Source organism: Melanostigma gelatinosum (genome assembly GCF_949748355.1).
Source record: "Melanostigma gelatinosum genome assembly, chromosome: 16".
Classification (NCBI taxonomy): Eukaryota; Metazoa; Chordata; class Actinopteri; order Perciformes; family Zoarcidae; genus Melanostigma; species Melanostigma gelatinosum.
The window spans coordinates 20,076,992-20,098,306 of NC_136649.1; the positions used below are offsets into that span (position 1 = coordinate 20,076,992).

Below are 21,315 nucleotides of genomic sequence, written 5' to 3' on the forward strand. Positions count from 1 at the left end.
GGCATGTAGATACTGTGTGCAATACAATCAATTTCACAACTTTGGATATTAGAGACGGAGCAGTAGTTTCTTTTTCAATCCAGCTAGCTTCAACAAACTAGTTCGTTAGTATAGTGGAACAGTGATGTAATGTCGAGATGAACAATGTTTTACTGTAAACTCTGACACTATAAATGCAAAACAGGGTGACCCAAAGAGTGTCCCAAAGTCATCATCAGCCAAATATCATTTTCTGTGACATAGTTCGACAAGTATACTTTGCATTACCATGAGTTCTTACATCATAATAAAAGTCTCCTTACCCTGCCAATGCTCTATTTCCATCAACCCTTTATTGTCGTGCAATGACTCACCTTGTGTGCCTTAACGTGGCTATCTGGGCTTCTATCTGCCTCCAGAGGCTCACTCAGTTTGGCCTCCAGAGCTTCCATTTTAGAGGAGATTGACTGAAGTGAACCCTGGTAATGCTGTTGCTTTTCAAGAGCTTCGTACAGAGACCTCTGCTTCTCGCTGATCTGTTGGAAGACCATTAAGCGGACAATTTAAAAGTGCTTATCCTGAAAACAGTCAACAAACTACCAAGCTGATGTCTTGTTATACACGTACCACATTCTTTAAAGTCTCCCATGAGCGCTGCAAGTCATCCAAGTTGGCCACGGACTCAAACGACGGGTCATATAATTCTTGGATTGGAGCTCTCGTGAGTGTTCCTCTTCCCATCTAAAAAAAACCATTCAAACAGTGCCATCAGCAGTTCAGAGAAATTAGTTATGAAACAGATGGCAGATAGAAATACTTCTATAGAGCCACTAATTCACTGTCAGTCATGAAGAGCTTGCGGGTGCAGGCAGAGAATAGATATGGATTATAACTCCCCTTGGTTTGTTTTTGCCTTCTTCTTTTATTGATTGCATTTATTAATTGAGCGGGCGTAATTTAATTACAGAGTCACCGTAACAGGAAATATTACAGATAAAATAGAAAAAGATTATTCATTGACTAGAACGAAAAAATATATAAATTTCACAAAGTATGTAGAATTTTTCTGAAAGACCAGAATGACTGAAAAAAGGGGATCAAGAGGAAGCGGGAAGGCAGATACCTTGGTTATAGTGGCTTCAGTGTAAGTGATGGGAGAAGGAGAGCGACAGACAGGAGGAGAAGAAAGCTCGCTGTTAGTGCCCTCCTCCCCAGACTCCTCAGTTACAGGAGACAGGAGGGTGTGACAGCGGCCAGCCGTCACCTGACACGCCATGCAAGAAAGATTAACAGAAGAGCACACGCGCAAGATGGATTGGGAAAGATTAATAATATGCTGTGTTTTTTAGTTAAAAGTGGCACAATGCACCTTTTAAAAAACACATATTTTATAATAAAAGCAGGCAAAAAGCTTTCATTAGAAAGATCAAAGGAATAAAACTCTTCAGAACTATTTAAGCTTGAGCCAGAAATAGCAGAATGAGTGCCAGCAAACAGTCACAGCAAACAGTGAGCACCACTTTGTTTTGTGCTATATTCTGTTCTCTTACCATAAAGGCTTGTGCTGAAGACTTCTTGGATTTCTCCACATCCATCTCCTGCAGCCCCTCGGGCAGTCCCTCCACATCACTCACTGTCAGCAGCATGGTGGCGTGCTTGGCCTTCACTGCCAGCATCTTGCATTTTGAGTTCAGTGAGGCGATCTGCTCTTGGTAACCTTTGATCTTCTGGGCCAGTTCCTTATTAAAAAATTTAAAAATGTCCAACTTATTATGCAGTTATGTTAGTTTAAGTTTTAGATTTTAGATTATGAGGGTTTCCAAACTTATGAACACATGCAAGCATGTCACACTTTATTTGTTATGCCTGTATTGCACTGATGACCTATCCTGGGTTACAGTAGGTTAAATACGTGAATTAATGTATTGTACTTCATGGTGAAGGATCTGGGCCTGTAGCTCCTGGATGTTGTTCGTGGGGATCGGTCGGTCCTGAATGACACGGTGTGCTTCCTCTATCAGCCCCTGTAGGTCGCTCACTTCCTGTTCATATTGCTCGTACTGCACCACTGCCTCCTGGATTGAGAATGAAATTTGTTACTGTCAGATGAACAGGTTCAACCTCCAGAATTTAAAAAAGAGTACACTTCTTAAAATATGCAGAGAACCATATGAATCCTTCATTTCAAGTAAAATCTTCTTTAATCATCTTAAAGCTTGTTTACTTGGCAGCATTGTGACTCAAGCTGCTAACCGGGCCTTTCTACAGACACCATGCGTTATGTGACAATGCAGGACAATATGGCGTTACTGTGCTGCAGCAATAGTGTCCCCTACTGCACCTGCAGGATGTTGCATTGCTGAATGGCCACGTGCTGCAACTGACTGGCCTCCTGCTGCAGACGCAGCGCTGTGCGACAGATGGCAAGGTTGGGCATCACCTCCTCTGGGACCCGCAGAGCACTCTGACACAGCTGCACTGCCTGCACCTGCTGCTTGAAGCTTTCCATATCTGCCAAGAGACGCTGCAGACACAGGGAAAGTTTACATTGTGTGAAACTGTTAGCCAGCTTTAATGTGCCAAGTAAGCATCCGAGGTGCTTTCTGACAAATTACAGGACGTATTATGGATTATTCTAACGTGCTGTGTGGTTACCTGTCTCTGAGCCAGCTGTTCTTTGAGGCTGTGGCGTGCCAACTCTGGTGAGGTCAGTGTGGCTTGGACCTGCTCCAGAGCAACATGTAGGGCCTTAACTTCATACTCCAGGGCTTCCATACTCTGAGGACACATAATACATGAGTCAATTATACAGTATATTGATCACTGTAAGGTATGAGATACAAGTACTAAAACTCATTAAGGGAACTTCTACGAGTCAAATATAATTAAAACATGATTGTAAATGTTACAATCAAGTAATAGATAATCTTTTTTTCTCTGTACCTTATCTGCATCCTCCAAGCTCTGCAGTGGTGTCTTGATGCATTGCTGAAGCTCCTCAGTGTGTCGACTAAGTTCACAAACCTGCTGGCTCATAGACTCGACCTGCAGCACCTCAGATAGGAGGTCCACTTTCTCTGCCATTGATTCCAGGTCTCCATGGAGCTCCCGGGACTCACGAAGGACAGCCTAAAGAACAGGGCAACAATGCAGTGACTGAACGGCATGTGTGGTCTGGTCTCCTGGTGGGAAGAAGCGACTTATTCCCTGCATGTGTCTTTTATGAAATATGTGCATTGGTAAAAATCCTTACATGTCCAGCCCAAACCATGTCCACCTTTCTAAATATTAGGAGCCCAATAACACTTCTTAAAAAGCCGAAATGCTGTAGCTGTATATCACAATAGAACCCATGGGGATGCCTGTCTGGATCCCGAACTCACCTGATACATTCGTATCTGCTCCTGCAGATGAACAGAGGAGTTCCAGATGATGTTTGCTCTCACCAGGCTTTTGGCTTTCTCCGACCACCTCACAATGAAGTCCAGCATCTCATTATACTCGTCTAAATAGCAGACAGCCTGAGCAGCCAAGATAAGAGAAAGGCCATTAATGCACAACACAAAAGAATGCTTACCAGTGTATCTATGTCGCCTCGTCTGAATGTTGTAGCATAAAATAACATTTGCATTTGTATCGGAGACCTGTAAACGCAAACCTTTTTGAGCCAGTTGTTCCGACAGTCTGCTAGCCGTGTTGTGTGGTGATGCATCTCCGATAGCTTGCTGATGGCATCGCCAAGCTGTTTGGCCAGCAGTGGGTTTCTGCGGCCAAACTCTTGAACAGCAGCATCCATATCTGAGAGGGTGTGACCGCAACTGTCCAGGTCCTCAGCCAGGCTCTGAAGAAATGTTTAAAAAAAGAAAACATCAGAATTTCTAAGCTAACTGTATCAACTACACATTCACAGGAGGTTCAAGCTAAAGGTAAGCTACCCCACCTTGACCTCTTCTTTGGCATGATCAACGTCGGGAGATTTTTCCTTGAATTTAGCTGAGATTGCTTTGAGTTTCTCAGAGACGTCATGGATTCTAGAGCTGAAGTCCTCTTTTATTTCTCGGGTTTTCTGAATTTCTCTCTCTTTCGAAAGAACCTAAAACAAATGTCAACAAATGCCACATGACTACAAACACATTGCTGGTGTTCCCTTATGAAATTGACAATAATTAATTGACGATTAAGATGATGCAAAAATATAAAGAGGGCCATTAAGATATCGTTTACATTGAAAGCTTTTTAAAATATAACCGTACCTGATCCTCAATGGCACCCAATGCAAGTGAGACCTCAGCCAGCTGCATGGAGATTTCAGAGGGCAATATGGTGTAGAGGTCCAGATACTTGCTTTGTTGCTGCTCCGCCAGTTTATCCACATTCTGACAATAAGTGACCACTTCTCCATGTACAACCTGACCGCAACAAATGGAGGAACCATGTAACCGTTCTCAGAAATAATAACAGTTGAATAAAAATGTTCAGAGAATGACTGGAAGATCAGAGAGGTGATATTTATGTTTTTAGATATGAGGTATACCTCAAGCTCCTGCAGCAGAGAATCAATGTCTGGTGTGGGATTGAGAAGAAGCTCCCTGGTCTCCTGGATCCAGGCTTTTACGACGCTAAGTTCCTTCTCCACTTCCTCTCTGTCCCTCAGCTCCTGAGCTGTTTGAGCCCGCTTGGTCCTGGATTGTGTCAGGAGGCTGGAGGCAAAGAGAAGATTTTGAATCAAACTATCGGCTGAAACATGTCCATGAAAACAATGCCACTAATTTGATGTTATCTTAATACATAAGCTGTTGTTAAATGCAACAACCTCGCTGGTTGATCTGGTCTCTACCTTTCCATTTGGTCTTGAACAGCTCTGATCTCCTTCAGGCTGGGCCGCTCATCCTGTTCCGTTGTCGGTGAAGGCACTTCCACATCGTGCAGCAGGCTGAGAGCGTACTGGCGCAGCAGTGTGAGGGAGGAGAGCTCTCTCTCCAAGTCTTGGCTCAATAACTCATGCTGGTCCAACAGGGACTGCAGGGTGGCTTTGGAAGCCTTCTCCACGGCGCTGTCCGGGAAACGACTTTGGAGGTCATCAGAGACTGCTCTCACCTTCACCATCTGTACATTAACGATGATGAAAGTTCAGCTTCTGGTACATTACATTGTTATTTAATTATGGTCTGTCATCGTCTTGTCTTCGTACCTTCTCTCTAAAAGTCCTCCAATCCTGCGCCGTGTCCTCGAGTACTCGCTCTCGTCCCCGTGCCACGCTGCGTAGTCGTGTCCAGCGCTGCCACACAGTGGTCATGGAGCGACTGATGGTGGCCTTGCTGGCATCACTCCCCACCAGCTCCAGCTGGGCAGCTTGCTCCTCTAAACCACTCAGCTTCTCTTGGAAGCCATTCACCAGTGAGACAAGGGACTGAAAAAGTAAGATACAATTGAGGGAGTGAGTAAGAGCACGGCATCCATTTTCTAAATGGAAAATGCCTTTTTATTTTGGCCTTTCATACCCGATGTCTGCATAGCTTATCTTCAGCCTCTTGACTTGTGGCTGCCTTTGCAGTGGAAAATTCAGTCAGCTTCTTTTCAGCCTCATTCATGAGCTCAATGACAGTCTGCCTTGAGTCCTGGTAAGACTTCCACTGAGCCACACAGCTGAGAAAAACAAAAAATGTCAAAGTATAAAATGCCATTATTGAAAAACTTTCAGTATATTACACATGCAACGTCACAGTTCTGTTCTCACTACCTTTGAAGGACATCCTGGTGACACTGGAGCTGATCTCGGACCTCCACGCCTCTCTGCTCGGCTGACTCCACGCTCACACGGAGCTGGTCTTTAGCTTTGGGGTTGACCAGGATCTCCAGGTGAGGCAGCAGGGCCTGCAGCTCCTCCAGGTGGATGAGGAACTCCTGCTCTGTGGCCATGATGTCCCCCTGCTGTCGGAGACACTCCTCGTAGTTTTCCACGTCCACACCCAGGCTGGCCTGCTGCAGGAAGGACACGGCGTCCTCCAGCCATTCACAGGCTGACTGCATCCTGAAGTGGTACTTCTGGCACAACCCCAGGGCGTCCTCCAGAGTAATCTTCACACCAAAAGAAACTTTTTTTAATATTGATATAATATTTAGTTTTTCCCCTCTCTCTTCCATTATTATTACATGTTTATTGTATTTATATAAAAATATCTTTTATTGCAACACTTATTTTCTATATGTATTTATGCATGTGTATCTATTTATTTCCTTTTAATACAGGTTAGGTTTATTATGTCTTATATGTCATTATCCCCATTTTACTTGAATATATATTTCTGTTGTATCATTATTTCTATATTACTATAAGTACTGTACATTTGCATGTATCTGTACGCTTATGAATTGTTTTTTTCATGCATGAATGGAAATGTTTATATCGCTAACATAGAGCAACTGCTCTGTATATTGAGCATCGTTCATTTTTCAATAAAACAAATTTCCACGAATGCCATTACTTTGATGCTTCTCACCAAATGACAAATCAAATACTGTAAAAGGCAATAAGGTAACTATACAAAACAGCATTACAGATAAAGCATTTCACTACAATTATGACCATGTTTGATGGAATATTGAATGTGATATTGTCCCACCTGTTTGGAGCTCAGTGCTTTCTGAACATCTGCCTGCAGCTTTGCCATTTCTTCCAGGCTTGTATCTACGTGGGCTGGGACAAGCTCATTTGCGCTGACAAACTGCTGTTTCTCCCTGCTACTAAGAGCAGCCACTATTCTCAGTTTTGACTGTACTTCCTCCTGCATGATTTGCTGCTTTCTGATCTCCTCTTGCACCTTCTCCACCCTCACATCAACAATCACAGCGCAGCCCAGGTCATCCCTGACCTGCTGCAGCCAGTCCAGGGTCCTTTTCATCTCTGTCTCAAAGTCTTTACTCTGGACAAACCTGTTCTCGCACTCTTCAATCAGATCACCTACTGCAGCCTGCAAAGATCGCAGCTCGTCTTGCCACAGAACCACTTGCTCCTTGGAGGCATCGTGGGCTGCTTGCTCCACGCGCGGCGCAAGCGTGTCCATCTGCTCCATGAGCCTTGACAAGTGGGAGTTGGCACTCTGGAGGCTCCCTGCCAGAGTGTGGTAGTTCTTCAGCCTCTCCTCAGCTGACTGCGTCTCAGCGTTAACTTTTACCAGCTGCTCTTTTGTGGCCTTCAGCTCAGAGTCAACCTGCATAGCCATTGCCTTGTGGTCCTCAAAAGACTCCAATGTTTCCTCCAGATGCTCTACTTTCTGTTCAACCAACCTCTTTAGGCCGTTGTACAGGCTCACAAGCTGGGTCATTTCCTCCGGGCGCCACGGTTGACCAGTGCTACGAAATCCCTCTTTCTTCTGGTTCAGTTCACTCACAGCTAGACCGAGGTTGCCCAGGTCTGCCTGGATCATTTTGTAATCACTCTGCAAACTGACAACCTCTTCTGTTTGCAGGCCTACAGGCTGTGTGCACAGATTATTGAACTGTTCCTCAAGCTCCTTCAGGGCTTTATGAGTGATATCAATGAAAGAGGTGTACTCATTCCTGGTGAGAATAGCCTGCTGGATTTTCTCCTGTTTTTCTTTGGCTAGTGCTAATATGCTATTATATTGCTGGGGGAGTGTGTTGAGTTTTTCATCCAAATAGCAGTGGTCTACTTCATTCAGGCTGGGCAATATTTCCTGGCCAGCTCTTTGTACAATCAGGAGAAGATTCTCATATTCAATTGCCTGCTCGACTATCTGTTGATACTTAAGTAGCTGTGCTTCCAGTTCAGCATCTCCAACCATCAGATTGATCTCAGGGAATGTGACGATATCAGCTTGTTTAATCCAAAGGCATATTTTCTCCAAGTCTGTCTTGAAATACTTTCTGGAAACAAGTACTTTTTCAAGCTCCTGTAGTTTCTGACCACATCTATGTAATGTTTTGTCAAAGATGTTTTGTAACTCCTGCAACTTTGTGAGAATCTCATTCCTCTCTTCCTCGCTGGCATCCCTCATTAGGTCCCTCCCCTGAGACCACAAGGAGGTCAGCTCGCTCTGATAGGCTTTCAGGCTGCTTTGGATGTTCCTGCACGTTCTGACCTGCTTGGCCAGGTCATCAGGTAACAAAGCAATGTACTCCTCGGCCTGAGCCTTCTTCTCGTTCTGCTGGACCCAGGAAATGGACTGATTCACAGCCATCAGGAACTGCGTTCTCTCCGTGAAGGCCTTGCTGAGATGTTTTCTGCGCTGCACAACCTTCACACTCAGAGATTCCACCTCGTGTTGAGTGCCGACAATAAGCTGTTGGAGACGTTGCCGTTCGCTGAGGCCCAGCCGGGCCAGCACCCTGTCAGCATCGACCATGGCCTGTGCCAGCAGGAGCTGCTTGGCTTCCAACTCGCTGCAGATGCTCAGGTGGTCAAACAGGAAGCTCTGAGCCAGCTCAGGAGGAGGACTCATTTTCATGGCCTCAGACAGGGCAGGCTTCTGCTCCTCGGCCCAGTCCCGAGCCTCTCTCAGACGGGCCTCCACTTGGCCCATATCTTCCAGGGTCACCACTGAGTCCTGGATTTTCCTCTCGATTAGGTTTTGCATCTGAGACCATCGCTGCTCAAAGTGGCTGATCTGCTCTTTTACCAGCTCCTTGTCATCCAAGTTTAAATGTTGGATGACTTTTTGTTTCTGTTCCTTAAGGTCCTCGAGAGTTCCTTTTTGTTCTTCCAGAGTTACTGCAAGCTTCCGTAATGCCTCCAAATGCTGGGATGAACTTTCAGCATCCGTTCTGTAAGACAAAAAAGATGACAAATGAATTAAACAAGTGTTGTGTAGAATATATGACAACGTAAGGAGTACATGTTTTGATCTAGAGAACTGAAATACAACTGTATTCAAACAAAGAATATATATTTTAAAATGAGTTCCCATGGTGTTCAATGATAGCCTTCAGCTCAGACTTGTGTAATGATGAACAAATGGTCTTACGTAGAGCTAATCTATTTACGAACCAGAATTATAGCCATGACAAAGAAATTGACAACAGACAGCACAGAACTGACATTTATTGGCTTTAGTCCTATCAGGGGATTATTCAAATCAGACCACAGCAGTATGTGATGCCTCATTTTAATATATACTTGATGTACAAACACACCTGGCCAGATTGTCCCACTCCTTGGACACCTGTTCAAACAGCGCCTCCACTGCAGTGATACAGTCATGGTATTCTTTAGACCTCTGCAGGTCCTCCTCTCTCTGGATCTGCAGCTTGTCGGCCTGGTGACAGAGCTCGAGCCAGGAATGGCCCAGACGGTCGAGCTCTGCATGTTCTGGAGAGTCCTGGCCACCAGTCAATCTGCTCACAGTCTCCGTCATCTTGGTCAGGACACTCTGTTTAGACTGCAGTTGCTGGCTGCATTCCTGCGTGACAGGCAATATACTGGATGTTAATACTAAATACATCCAAAGAGTAAGCAGATCTCTCTCTAATCCCTACGCAACCCAAGCCAAATTTTATATTAGATAATAATAACAACATAACCACCATAATCATATTTAGAATCACTGTACTGTGTAGTTGAGGTAAAAAGCACATGTAGACATGCAGTATATCTTTATCGATATAAGCATTGAAAATGAGCTTGATGAGGATGATAAAGAAAGAGTTCCCCTCTGTGTGCCTTATCAAAGGATCCTGCTGGTGATACTGTTTCCTACCTTGGCTTGAGACAGCATGTTTTGAGCTATCTTGGTCTCCAGCTCTGCAGGCCTTCTGGAGAGGCTGAGGAGCTGCTGCTCCATATCCTGAAACAGGCTGCTCAGATCTTGCTTCTGTTCCTTGATCTCCCTCCAGCCCTCCGAGAGCACCTGTGCACTGGACATCCGTTCCTCTATCTGCAAAAACATATTTACACCTTCCTACAGTCAATATCGGCAGAATCTTCCTGGATATCATGAAAAACACAACATTCTATACCACTAGTTATATTTTCACATGCAAACATACACCGAACAGTTACAGTCACGCTGGTTGTTGGTTACTGACTGATGAAAGAATATTTGGAGGGTAATATGTACTCGCCATAGTATGTCTTAAATCCAGCACTTATTGGACTGGGTGCCAGAACCAAGAATACAAGGAAGTAACAATTACTGACCGTGAGTTTGACGTGTTGGACCTGAGCAGCGGTCACTCTCACAGCATCATCAGACAGGTCACACACAGAGCACACTAGGTCCAGGTAAGTGCTGGCCTGCTCCTGAAGGGCCCTGTAGTGCTTCACCTGTGTGTGCAAAAGCAATTAATTAAGATAAATCATTAAAGAAATAACTTGTCGCCACCATTGCTTTCCGAGAATGGGCAACATTGCACCTGCTTCAGTGCTTCCTGCAGACCCGACGGCCCCTGATCGTTGAGCTGAAGCTCCCCCTGCACTGTGGAGAGCCAGGTCTGGCTCTGCTGGAGAGTGTCCTGGTGGTTAACGTGTTTCTGTAGCTCCCGGTCCAGACTCTGGTACACCTGTTAAACAAGGCGAGGTAAGACCTTAACTCACATACATCTTAAAATGTTATTATCAAACGCAGAGGTTTCCTTTCTAGGAAAAGCGAGAAGATATATGATCTATGGTGTCTTGTATTACTTACACGCTGGGCAGTGCTGCAAATGGCAGAGTAGCTATCTCTGGTTCCCTGTTGGTGAGCCTGGACTTGTTGACTGATCTTAGCTTGAACTTGGTCTGTGCAGCTGGCTATGAGACCTTCTCCTTTCTGCTTCAAGCTGGTGAGACGCTCCTCAAAACTGGCAATCTCCTCCATTATTGCCTGAAAAAGAACAGTTGGGTGTTTCAAAACTAATATCACCAAACGTAATCCATGTAATTGTAAACTACAAAGTATTTCAAGTCATGTAAAAGTGTAACGTGCACAACTAATTTTACAGTAAAAAACATTGTAGCACAGTATGGTAAAGGGCACCTTGTGTCGCGCAAGTTGCTGAGTTGCCATCTCCATACCGCTGGTCTGCATGGAGTCCGAGGTGACCAGTCTACTGGACATCTGTAAGAGCCACTTCTCAACCTCTTGCAATTCACTGTTGTAATCCTCGTGCTCCTTCACCCACTCCACGAGGTTTTGGACCTGTGTCTAAAATACAATCTCAGAGATTCATGTTGCTGTCTGACATGTAATCATTCATTTTGTTTGTTCGCTGTAACAACACGGATCAAACAACATTAACAAATAAAATCAGTGTTATCATGGGAGACGAGAGGCCATCCCGCATATAGCGTCCGTACCTTAGCTGCTGAACAGATATATTGGTAGTCAGCCTGCAGCTTTTTCATGTTGTCACTTATCGTGGGGTCATGGACTGTGTCGAGCAGCGCCTCTCCTTTCTCAAAGACAGATTTCACCGGTGATTCATGAGACTGCACTGTCTGCTGGATGGTCTGCATATATGAAAAGAGAGCAAAATATTGCAGATAAATGCATTCTGTTTACACGATGAAAAAAAAAAGACTAACGAGTGTCAAGTTACCTTGTACTTTGCTAGCTGAGCCTTCTTCTGGTAGAGCTCCGCTTTAGGCTCCACACTTGATGCTAAAAGGTTCTTGGTCTCCATCACCCACTGGGTCTGGGACTTGTATTTATCCATGAAGTCTTTAGAGAGTGAGACACATTTCTCGAGGGAGCTATGCTCTGTTCGCAGAGCTTCCATCAACTCCTTTAGTTGGAAGAGGCGGCTGTCCACTTCCTCCTTCAGCTGCTCTGCTTCAGGCTCCTCTAAGAACGCCATGGCTCTCTCTGTCTTCTCCCTCATTGTCTTCAGGTAAGAATGACCCTGTTCCATGTCTGCCTGAAGAGCCTGAAAGGTACACGGGACGGTGTTATTAATTCTGAAACAGATACTACATTTATGAGTCTGATAGTAGTGCTGCAACTTTTATTAGTCAACTTTTGTTGGCATTTAAACTGATATTATGCAGTATATAAAAGGCAGCAATAGTTTGTAGGTATGTGCACTTATTTTATGTACAGCATGGTCTCTATGTTGGAGAGAGTACCTCTAGTTTTTTCATCTTTCTGTCCATAGCAAAGCGGTCCACTACATCAACACTGATAGCCACAGTGCTGAAGTTATTCTGAGCTGCGCTGAGCCAGTCGGAGAAGGTGTTGAAGACACACTGTGCCTCCTCAATGCAAGACACCTCCTCCTGGAGCTGTTTGATCGTCTCCTGCAATACAAAAGAAGAGGAAACAACAAGTTATGGTAGAAGAAAGCTAAGCGTAGCTAAATTGATGTCATCTTCCCAATTATCTGTCAAATAAAGATTTTTAACAAAGATTATAAACAGGAATTCTGGTTGGTCTACAGGTTAAATAAACAATATCATTTCCATCAATGCACATCTATTAACAAACATACTGATACTGTGTGCTTTGTTACCAGTAAATGCAGAAGCAGGATGTGGTAGCGGGCTGTAATCTGGGTAGCTCTGGAACTGATCCGGCTGCTAATGTGGGTCTCATCCAGAACCTGCTGAGCCAAGAGACTGAGGCCCTCCATCTCCTCTTGATAAACCAGCACTTCCTCCTGCCAACTCTGACCAAACACGGACCATTAGAGATGTCCGAACAACAATCAAATTCCTATATAATCATTTGACTTCTTTCTGATTGGACTGAAAGGACCTGCACTGATTTAAAATGCAGTATTTGTCACAGCAACTAAAGCAGCAGTGAAAACTAGAATGTAGATTTGTGCAAAACGTTTCCATGTGCATAGCTTCTGTGCATGTAACACGAACCTTTATTAACTGAAGCTGAGCATCTTTGGTGGTGCGGTCAGACCGCCGATGGCTACGCAGTTGTGCTTTGGTCTCCATGCCTTTGAGCCAGCTGTCAAGACGCTGAAACTTCTGCTCCATCTGCCGGAGTTTGGCCAGAGCACTGTTGAGCTGAGCCCGGGTGTCGGCCAGCCGGCTCTGGTACAACTTCCACTCCTGCTGCAGGGTCTCCAGTGCTCGGTCTTCGGTCTGAGGCAGGCCCGAGGGAATGACCAGCTCCCGACTGACCAACACGGTGTTTAGCAAAGCCTGGCCCTCTGTGCAGTGCAGCTGCAGTTCCTGTAGTTACATAGATGTGGTTGAGCACTTTCAGCTCTCACCTTTAGACAATACATTAACTGAATAGAACTTCTGGCTATGTAGTCGAACTAGCATGTAGTGTTCCCTTTTTTTTTTTTACAACGTTTCCCCATTGAGAATTTTCAGACCTGTAGCTTTTGCAGAGTCTCCTCCAGCATATCAACATCGCCCTCCAGTTGGGTGTAGCAGCCAAGCTTCTCTTGTTCTTGTTCCAGCCAGTCCTCAAATGCCTGAAGGCCGCGCTGATACTCCTGGTGGGCTTTCACCAGCTCCTCTGCTTTGCCTACAGCCCTCTGAGTACACAATGCAGATAAGGATTTAGAGTCATAGTGTGATAGCTAATTGATTCTAACTTTTCCTACATATTATTACTTTTATGACTCTTTAAAAACAGATACACAATCACTATCAAAGACCAAAGCTGAAATACATATTTCAAGTAAGATGTACTGTTCACTCTGCTTTCATTACCATGGCATTGTCTTTGATAGTGCTATAGCGCTCTTGCAGATCTTGGAGCTCCAGTTGATTGACGTAGTTCTCAGCGATACTGGCACTCTTTGCACTGATGGTGTCCAACAGGGTGCTGTGGCTGAGCACTTCCTCATACAGCAACTGAAACAACAGCGGTACAATATCAATCCACTGCATTTATTAAGTGTATATATATTTGTTGTAGTTAAATGCCTCGTGTGACTTTAAACCCTGTACTGGTTTGAACTTCCAAAGTACTCTGTATTTGTAAGTCTACATGAAATTCACGAAATCATTTACACAGCTAATAGTATACAGTATGACTAAGAAGATAGCAATACCTTGGCTTTGCTCAAATTAGTAGTTTTGTCTCTCATCTCTGGGCACTGTTTGTCAGTGGGCTCCAGACTGTCCTCCACACGCTCCACCCATGCCACAAACTGGAGTATGTCCTCCTGGTAACTGGTCCACTGAGACAGGGAACCCTCCAGCTGACTGTCGATTTTAAACAGTACAACAACGTCAGACAATGGTGCAGTAATTGTCGAAATAGCAGCAATCAAAGACAGGATTGAGATGCTGTGTTCCCTTTGTGCCTTTTGTGGTTAACAGTTCAGGAAAAACCTTTTGTGCAGACAAAAAAAGTGTTGCTGTGAAGCTACTAAAGGCTGTTTGAAACACATTTTGTTGTCGAAGTGTGTTGTTACTTGTGGCTGAGAACGAACCTTTTGCATTGTATTGAGGCGGACAGCAGAGCATCCCAGGAATCTTTTAGGTCCTGTATTTGTTTTTGGAGTACAGGCACTCCTTCAGCTGAGGTGTTTCTCTGAACTGACTCTCCTCTTGTGATCAGCATCTTCAGCTGGATCTCCTTCTCCTGCCGAGCGGTCAGCAAGGCCTGGTGCAGCAATGACACATTTAATACACTCCTATGATGGATATTCACAGGCTTAATTCGAATTCTGAAAACTACCGGTGACTTTTTCTACCTCCAGCTTGATCATCCTGCTGTCGAGGACATTTTTGTCAGCAGTGGGGGCGCAGTAAGACTGCAGCATGTGGCTGGTGTCAGCCACCCAGTTCTGCAGCTCCTTCAGCCCTTGGGAGAAAAGCTGGTGCTCAGTGGCTATTCGGTCAATCCGTGATGCCTTCTCCTGCAGAATCACAAAACAGGCGCAACAAAGAAATTACGACTGTAGGTTTTAAAATTGAATCCACAGCAACCTGATCATTTCACAAGCAGAAACTTGAACGATTAATACAGATTTAGAACAAAAGATATGAAGGAAATTAGCTTGTATATTCTCTGTTTCAGACTTACGGCAACAAAAGAAAGAAATGAGTGTTTAATCATCGTGAGTTAGTACCTTCACTGTTTATCACTGTAAAATAATATTACGTTAGAGCTCGATCCAGTCTAGTGCCTGTTTCCTCCCCAGAAAAGCCCCGGTGCACAAGCAGATTGGTCGGCATTACTGTACCTTGGTCAGGTTGGTTAAAGCTAGGTACTGAGCAGAGAGCTGCGAGACACGGTGCACAAAACCCTTGCCGGCCGCGTGTTCATCCCACAGCAGCTGGGCCTTCTCTTTCAGCTTGTTCAGCTGAATCTCTTGAGAGGCTAACTCCTCAAGCACAGACTGGAAGAGCACAAGCAGGTCATCAAAGAGGCATGCAAGCTGGCACACAGATATAAGAAATTCAGACACAGACTGAAGGGTTAGAGATGGCAACATGGCAAAAAGAAAAGAGAATGAGGCAACGGCCAATGCTACGGTTGGTAAGGCTCTTGGTGGTTATGACGTGCAAGGCCTCTGGAACCAGCTGGCAGACAGTTTTAAACAATTCATAAATACTAAAAGCAATTATGTTATAAATGAGGCAAGTATTCATTTATATGAGACACTGTTAAGAGGACATCTGAGAGAAGCAAAGCAGACAAATGGCAGCAATACAAGCAATAAGCAACTGGCAGTTAGTATAAGGTGTTGTCAGTGCTTCCCAAAAGAATAATAGCGATGCCAAAACACTGTAACATGGGTGGAATGGTGAGTTTCTGCAAATGACAGGAATAGTCATGTAGGCACTTAAGCACGGAGTGGAGTGGTTGTTGCAGCTGAGCGTGAGTGGTCTTGAAATGAGGGGTGTTCCAAGTTCAGTGGAAATTAGTACCTGCAGCTTGTGAAGCTCTTGCTTTTTGGCTGAGAGATCATGAAGCCTTGTGCAGCTCTCGTGGACAGCCAGCTCTGTGGCGTTCAGGCACTCCTGAAGAGGCTCGGCACTCGCCTCAAAATCTTTCATCTGAGACAAGACGTTCTGAAGCACAAAAGACGTGCATGAAGAGACGATTCAAATGTTTCCTTGACTTAAAATGTATTAATATACCTTTTTTTAATATTGGCCCTGATTGGTGAGAAGGGACATTTAGGTGCTTACTTGTAGACTTGTTTCTCTGTTGTGCAGGTTGGTCATCATATGTTTCCAGTCCTCTCTGGCAGTGTTCATTTTAACCCGAACTGCATCAACTTTGTCTTTAGCGGCGTGACTGCAGAACAGCTCACCGTTCACAGCCACAGCGTTGAGCCTTGACTGCCCTTGATCTCTGTCACTTAGAAACTCCTGAGGAGAGAAGCAGAGATGAAAACACAGACAAGTGTTGATCAAACCTGTGATTCTGGCAGCGTAAGGGTCTGAGTGTTCCATGGCATTTGACTTTGAGGGCTGTACCTGAATCTTCTGCAAGCAAGATGAGGCCTCGTTGAGATTTTGAGGTACGTCAAAGCACTTGGCCGTGTTGATCTTGGCATTGACCAACCATTTCTGGAACTCTCTGAAGACTGAGCGGAACCCTTGTTCCAGCAGCTTCTCTTTGCTTTGGCACTCCCTGGACGCTTGGAGACTCAGACTAGAAACAAGCCGTGTGTCATTGTTAATCAATTTAAAGATCCATACGTGTTCTTTTGTCTCAGGCTTGTTGTTGTTTTTTTGGTCTGACCATAAGTTGTTGACGCATTTAAGCTTACAGAGTGACCAGGAAAACAGTAATATACTTACTTTGCTACACAATCTAATGCAAAAATCCTGCATGAAGTATTACCTGTGTGAAACTAGCATTTAAACTTGTTGTTTGTTGAGTTATATGGCAACTTGTGGTTTTGGTGTACTAAACTGCATTATATTGTAAAGAATGTGAATGCCACTCCGTATATTGTAAATGAGGTGGACCAATAATTTAAAACATATCATGCAGTCCAGTACAACAACACCACAAAATACAACCTAGAAACATGTCACAAACACAGAGAGAACAAAAGGGTTAGTCTGAGATGAACTGAATATTCATTGTGGGTTTATGATATTGCATTGCACTGAATTTTACTATTTTTTATTGTCACTCCTGGTGTATAGTTCTGCATAAGATCCTGTGTAATTCAATCTTAAATACCTACTAAGGTTGTGTGTAAATGCTTAATGTTGCTACAGTTTACAGTTTGAAAGCCAGGACACCTTTGCACCTGTCTCACCTGTTGTATTCCTTAATGAGAGCAGACACTCTCTCAGATTGTGAGCCCATGTCTCTGGAGAATCGGCACAGGTCATTGAGTTGAGTCTTCAGACTATCAGACACAGGCTCAGCTTTGACAAGTTCCTCCAAAGTGTCCTGAGAGGAAAACAAACAACCACTGATCAACACCCACGGAAATGAATTTACATTTCATATGAATTAGTCATCTGCTGTCATCATTGCTTGCTTCCAATTATTAGCGGCTTATGAAAGGAACTACCTTTGCTATCTGCCAGCCTTTAACAGCCTCCTCTCCTTCATGTTGTCTCTCCGCTTGAGCCAACCACAGACGCCAGTCCTTAAGCTGCCGGCTGAAGTCGTGTAGGTCCTGCTCCAGCTGTGCTGACAGGCTGCTGAACTCTTGCTCAGAGCTGGCTATCTGGGAGAGGGCCGTCTCCAGACTAGCCCGTGTCTGCAGTGCTCCACGTTCCCACTGGTCCCATGACGAAAGGAGGGCTGCTTCCTCTCGCTCCATAGCCTCATAGCCCCCTGAGCCAGTGTGATCTCTTGACACTGCCCCACATCTCTGAACCCGGTTCAGCCTCTCCCTGCCTCGCTGCTTAGAGTCGAGCAACTCCTGGAAAGGGCAAAATTAATCATAATTGTCATCTCTGTCAAATCAAAAAAAGTAAGGGCAAGTAACTTCCAAGTAGGAATGCCCTTGAATCCCAAAAGTGACAAAGTCTGGACCCAGCCAATTGAAATCCTCTGCTTAAGAAAGGTTTTTTCTCTTAATCTAGCTACAAAGCTCATCACTGACATTCACCTCTGCAAAGGAAATGGGCACACACAAAAGCCAGGCAACATTTTAAATGATACCATTCCTTTCTAATCACAATAAAGGTCTTAATCACAGTAATCCTCATGCATAAATTATGCTCACAAGCCCTCGATTGTGACCAAAAGAATGAAACTGTTGCCACACATGGCTGATGTGATTGTGTGGTTGCACTCAAATTTCATTGAAAGGTCAGGAGCTCAATGCCCCTGGAAGACCTCGCCGTCAAACTAATACTACAATGAGAGGAGCCAGCAGAACTGCTTTAAACACCCGGTAAAGATGCCTCCCTAGCGCCTCCTTGTGGAGGTCTTAAGCTAAATCTGGGAGAAGATACCGCAGTAAAGGACTTTGGAGGAGAAACGTCTCTCAGCTGGACGTGACCGGGAGCCACATACAATCTTTTTTAATCCGAAAACAAAACATCTTGAAGTCCTCACCTGCACTTTGGAGAGCTTTCTCTTAATGGAGATTGAGTCTCCTGACAGGTCGGACCAGCGCTGCAGTTCCTCTTTTGCTGAAATCAGCCAGTCATTGAAGTCTCTCACAGCATCTACATACTGCTCATGCTCAGACACAATGCTTTGCATGGACTGCACTTTACCCTTTGTGGAAGAAAAAGACAATGTAAATTACTACCAGAAATACAAGTACCAGATATGGATGAATGTGCCAAATAGTATTTCAGTCTAATTCCCTGCAAGGGAAAGTGGGATGGCAGTTTTGCAACCTTAAAAGTACATTTAATATTCTAAAAATCGGTCTCAATTTTGGCAACAATTTGTGCGTAGACCAGAAGCAGCTTCTTTTTGTCTGGCCCTGTTTTCCTGAAATAATCATCTCGGATTTAGCAAATATTTGCAAGTACTTGTTAACCTATGCCTGTATTTAGATCACCTTGACAACAGCTGAGATATCAGCAAAGTGTGCATTGATCTCCGCCCTCGACTCTGGTCCAAACGTCTGGTCCCCAGTTTTTTCGTGCATCTCCACTGCCTTGTCAGTTAGGCGTGACAGCGCCGCCGCATGAGCGTCCACATCGGCCCGGATGGCCCTGAGGCGCTCAAGCAAAGCGGACTTCTCTTTGAGTCCTGGCTGCTGAGGCAGAGTCATCCCCACCTCCTGCTCCACCGACTCCATCCACTGCTGCAGCTGGCTCTTACTTTCCTGAAAGCTGGTCCACTGGGCTACTGTCCACTCCAGACGACTGCAGACAATAACAACAGTTTGTAAGTAAGTAAGCAAATAAAGTGCATTTACCCTCGATTATGAGCGATGGTGTCAGTGGGGGTTATCAATCGTCTGCCTACCTGAGTGTAGCAGAAGATACATTTCCTACCTGTGGCAACTCATGGAGGTCATCAACATGTTGGCCCAGGCATCCTTTAGGCTCTGTAGCAGTGAACTAATGGCCTGCTGTCCCTCCATTCTGTTATGCTTCAGGACCTGTTCTCCCTTTCCAACGGTCATGTTGAGCTTCACCTCTCCTTCACCCTTCATTAGCAGGATATCCTGCATGTACAAAAAAACTGCAAGCTTCCAAATGTGTCCAGAAAACACAATATTCCAAAGCACAATATCTTTGAATCAGGGTTGTATTCACTGACCTGTACAAGACCCAGTCTTTTCTCCAGAGTCTCTTTATTGCCAACTGTGCTGTTGAGTGAAGCCAGACGCTCCTGGGCGCCGTTGAGCCACGTCCAGGTAGTCTGCAGTGTATCTTCAAAGCCCTGTTGCTCCTGCAAAGTTAGCTGGCAGCTGCGCAGCCTCTCTCTCACACGCCTCAGTAAGGCCTGGTGCTGTGACTGCAGCTGAGCTGACACTCTTGTCTCGCTACCATCGCCTCGGCCGCCTTCATTCAGCGCCTGGCCCTCCTGACCGAGGCGTTCGAATGAATCCCTGCATGGAAGGAAGTAAATGTTTAAATAAGCTACAAAGAGTATTTCGATGTTCGATTGTGAACGATTATTTGGGATCCTTTTGGGGACACTGGTAGACAATGAAAAAACGAATTGAATGTCTATTTCTTTCTGCGAGTAAATGTCGACTTGAAGCCGATTCAGCACCTTTCTTTGAGCACTTCTTGCTGATGTTCCTCCACTTGCTCGAGCGCAGCCTTTTCAGGACCCCGCTGCTTGGCTTCAAGCAGATCTGTGGTCATCCTTTTTTCCATGTGCTCCAACCACCACCGGAGCTTCTTCAGGCGACCCTCAAACCTAAAGGGAATTTACAAGGCAATGCTAAATAAAGGTTTGGCTTTCAAAGTGCTTGATGGAACTGGTTTTGTGTGAGTCTTTTACCCCTTCATGAGCGATGCACTGTCTTCCAGGATCTGTTGGTTCTGTCGGCACTGCTCCACGAAGCTGTCCCAGTCCTGCTGAATGGAGGAGAGGTGCTGCTGCACTTGCCCAGCGCTGGCTTTGGGAAGATGGAGTAGGAGCTTCTCTCCTTCCTCACAGACCCGAGTAAGACGTACCTCACCCTCCTCCACACGATCCATGGCGCCCTGACAGATAACCCACATTAGCTTTGTATTTGCAACTCCTTTTTTTCTGGTTAATCTTTCCTTTCACCAGTTAGATAAGAGCACAATCCACATTTTATTCTCATTCCGATCAAAGTGTAAATTAAATGAACAGCTATTTCTTTGGTGTGTCCGTTTTACCTTTAGTTTCTGTAGTTTGCGTTCGACAATTTGAGTGTCTCCAGACCTGTCAGAGCACTCTTTCACGATCTCCCTCTGTTCTGAAAGCCAGCGATGGAACTCCTGAACTAGATCTGAGGAGGCAGAGGAGAAAGAAAATAAAATGAACATCTGGTGTCGAGTCACACAGAATCAAGCTTTGTCTTCGTAAAGCAGAGATTTTACACTCCATGACCATTACTGTATGTGAGACATGGCTTCCAATTTAAAAAAAAAAGAAATGAATAGGAGGTTACAGAACATATCTAGTCAGAAAAAAACAGGACATGGTACAATCGTTTAATATACTGTGCTGTATTTAAATGTTTAGAACCTTAGTGTTACAATCGTGTGGCATTGTAAGCTTCACATTTTATTCAGTGTATTGGATTTCTCACCATTGAACTGCTGCTGAAGGCAGTTCTGCAGTGATGCCAGCGTCCTGGCACAAAGCTGGTTAACAGACTCATAAGTCTTGATGAGGTCAGTGAGAGCTGATCCCAAACCAGCCAGCTCCTCAGAGGGATATTTTCTACACAGTGTGTTGAGGCTCTCCCTCGTGGAGTCAATACTCCCCTGCTGATTTTGCAGCTCTTTCTGAAGGGCCTTTAAAACATGTTTAGAAATGTAAATGAGTTTATTCCTTACATTCTCATTCATGTGCTCTGTAAGTAAAAAAATGGCTGCCCATCTGT

The 21,315-nt window shown here is 44.8% G+C and overlaps 1 protein-coding gene across 6 annotated transcripts in view; it reads right to left on the bottom strand.

Annotated features, from left to right (window-relative positions):
• The window catches only part of syne1b (spectrin repeat containing, nuclear envelope 1b), a gene marked incomplete at its 5' end in the record, with an annotated part of 75,918 nt that overhangs the window by 24,231 nt on the left and 30,372 nt on the right, over nucleotides 1-21,315 (bottom strand). For 5 of the 6 annotated variants that reach the window (XM_079287290.1, XM_079287289.1, XM_079287287.1 and 2 more), the window contains 48 exons: nucleotides 354-515; nucleotides 607-720; nucleotides 1,103-1,243; nucleotides 1,530-1,718; nucleotides 1,911-2,054; nucleotides 2,321-2,503; nucleotides 2,635-2,757; nucleotides 2,923-3,108; nucleotides 3,363-3,500; nucleotides 3,638-3,820; nucleotides 3,920-4,072; nucleotides 4,233-4,388; nucleotides 4,514-4,679; nucleotides 4,817-5,085; nucleotides 5,171-5,389; nucleotides 5,481-5,625; nucleotides 5,720-6,057; nucleotides 6,603-8,763; nucleotides 9,133-9,398; nucleotides 9,696-9,868; nucleotides 10,132-10,261; nucleotides 10,351-10,497; nucleotides 10,623-10,799; nucleotides 10,953-11,120; nucleotides 11,273-11,425; nucleotides 11,515-11,841; nucleotides 12,041-12,211; nucleotides 12,424-12,579; nucleotides 12,785-13,102; nucleotides 13,252-13,416; nucleotides 13,595-13,738; nucleotides 13,939-14,092; nucleotides 14,323-14,495; nucleotides 14,587-14,751; nucleotides 15,079-15,234; nucleotides 15,767-15,910; nucleotides 16,031-16,213; nucleotides 16,322-16,499; nucleotides 17,119-17,255; nucleotides 17,380-17,736; nucleotides 18,378-18,542; nucleotides 18,835-19,144; nucleotides 19,277-19,449; nucleotides 19,545-19,836; nucleotides 20,004-20,153; nucleotides 20,238-20,443; nucleotides 20,603-20,715; nucleotides 21,019-21,226. In XM_079287290.1, the coding sequence (XP_079143416.1) occupies nucleotides 354-515; nucleotides 607-720; nucleotides 1,103-1,243; nucleotides 1,530-1,718; nucleotides 1,911-2,054; nucleotides 2,321-2,503; nucleotides 2,635-2,757; nucleotides 2,923-3,108; nucleotides 3,363-3,500; nucleotides 3,638-3,820; nucleotides 3,920-4,072; nucleotides 4,233-4,388; nucleotides 4,514-4,679; nucleotides 4,817-5,085; nucleotides 5,171-5,389; nucleotides 5,481-5,625; nucleotides 5,720-6,057; nucleotides 6,603-8,763; nucleotides 9,133-9,398; nucleotides 9,696-9,868; nucleotides 10,132-10,261; nucleotides 10,351-10,497; nucleotides 10,623-10,799; nucleotides 10,953-11,120; nucleotides 11,273-11,425; nucleotides 11,515-11,841; nucleotides 12,041-12,211; nucleotides 12,424-12,579; nucleotides 12,785-13,102; nucleotides 13,252-13,416; nucleotides 13,595-13,738; nucleotides 13,939-14,092; nucleotides 14,323-14,495; nucleotides 14,587-14,751; nucleotides 15,079-15,234; nucleotides 15,767-15,910; nucleotides 16,031-16,213; nucleotides 16,322-16,499; nucleotides 17,119-17,255; nucleotides 17,380-17,736; nucleotides 18,378-18,542; nucleotides 18,835-19,144; nucleotides 19,277-19,449; nucleotides 19,545-19,836; nucleotides 20,004-20,153; nucleotides 20,238-20,443; nucleotides 20,603-20,715; nucleotides 21,019-21,226 (10,929 nt within the window). The remainder of the gene's footprint in view (nucleotides 1-353; nucleotides 516-606; nucleotides 721-1,102; nucleotides 1,244-1,529; nucleotides 1,719-1,910; nucleotides 2,055-2,320; nucleotides 2,504-2,634; nucleotides 2,758-2,922; nucleotides 3,109-3,362; nucleotides 3,501-3,637; nucleotides 3,821-3,919; nucleotides 4,073-4,232; nucleotides 4,389-4,513; nucleotides 4,680-4,816; nucleotides 5,086-5,170; nucleotides 5,390-5,480; nucleotides 5,626-5,719; nucleotides 6,058-6,602; nucleotides 8,764-9,132; nucleotides 9,399-9,695; nucleotides 9,869-10,131; nucleotides 10,262-10,350; nucleotides 10,498-10,622; nucleotides 10,800-10,952; nucleotides 11,121-11,272; nucleotides 11,426-11,514; nucleotides 11,842-12,040; nucleotides 12,212-12,423; nucleotides 12,580-12,784; nucleotides 13,103-13,251; nucleotides 13,417-13,594; nucleotides 13,739-13,938; nucleotides 14,093-14,322; nucleotides 14,496-14,586; nucleotides 14,752-15,078; nucleotides 15,235-15,766; nucleotides 15,911-16,030; nucleotides 16,214-16,321; nucleotides 16,500-17,118; nucleotides 17,256-17,379; nucleotides 17,737-18,377; nucleotides 18,543-18,834; nucleotides 19,145-19,276; nucleotides 19,450-19,544; nucleotides 19,837-20,003; nucleotides 20,154-20,237; nucleotides 20,444-20,602; nucleotides 20,716-21,018; nucleotides 21,227-21,315) is intronic. The other variant, XM_079287292.1, reaches the window with a different exon arrangement.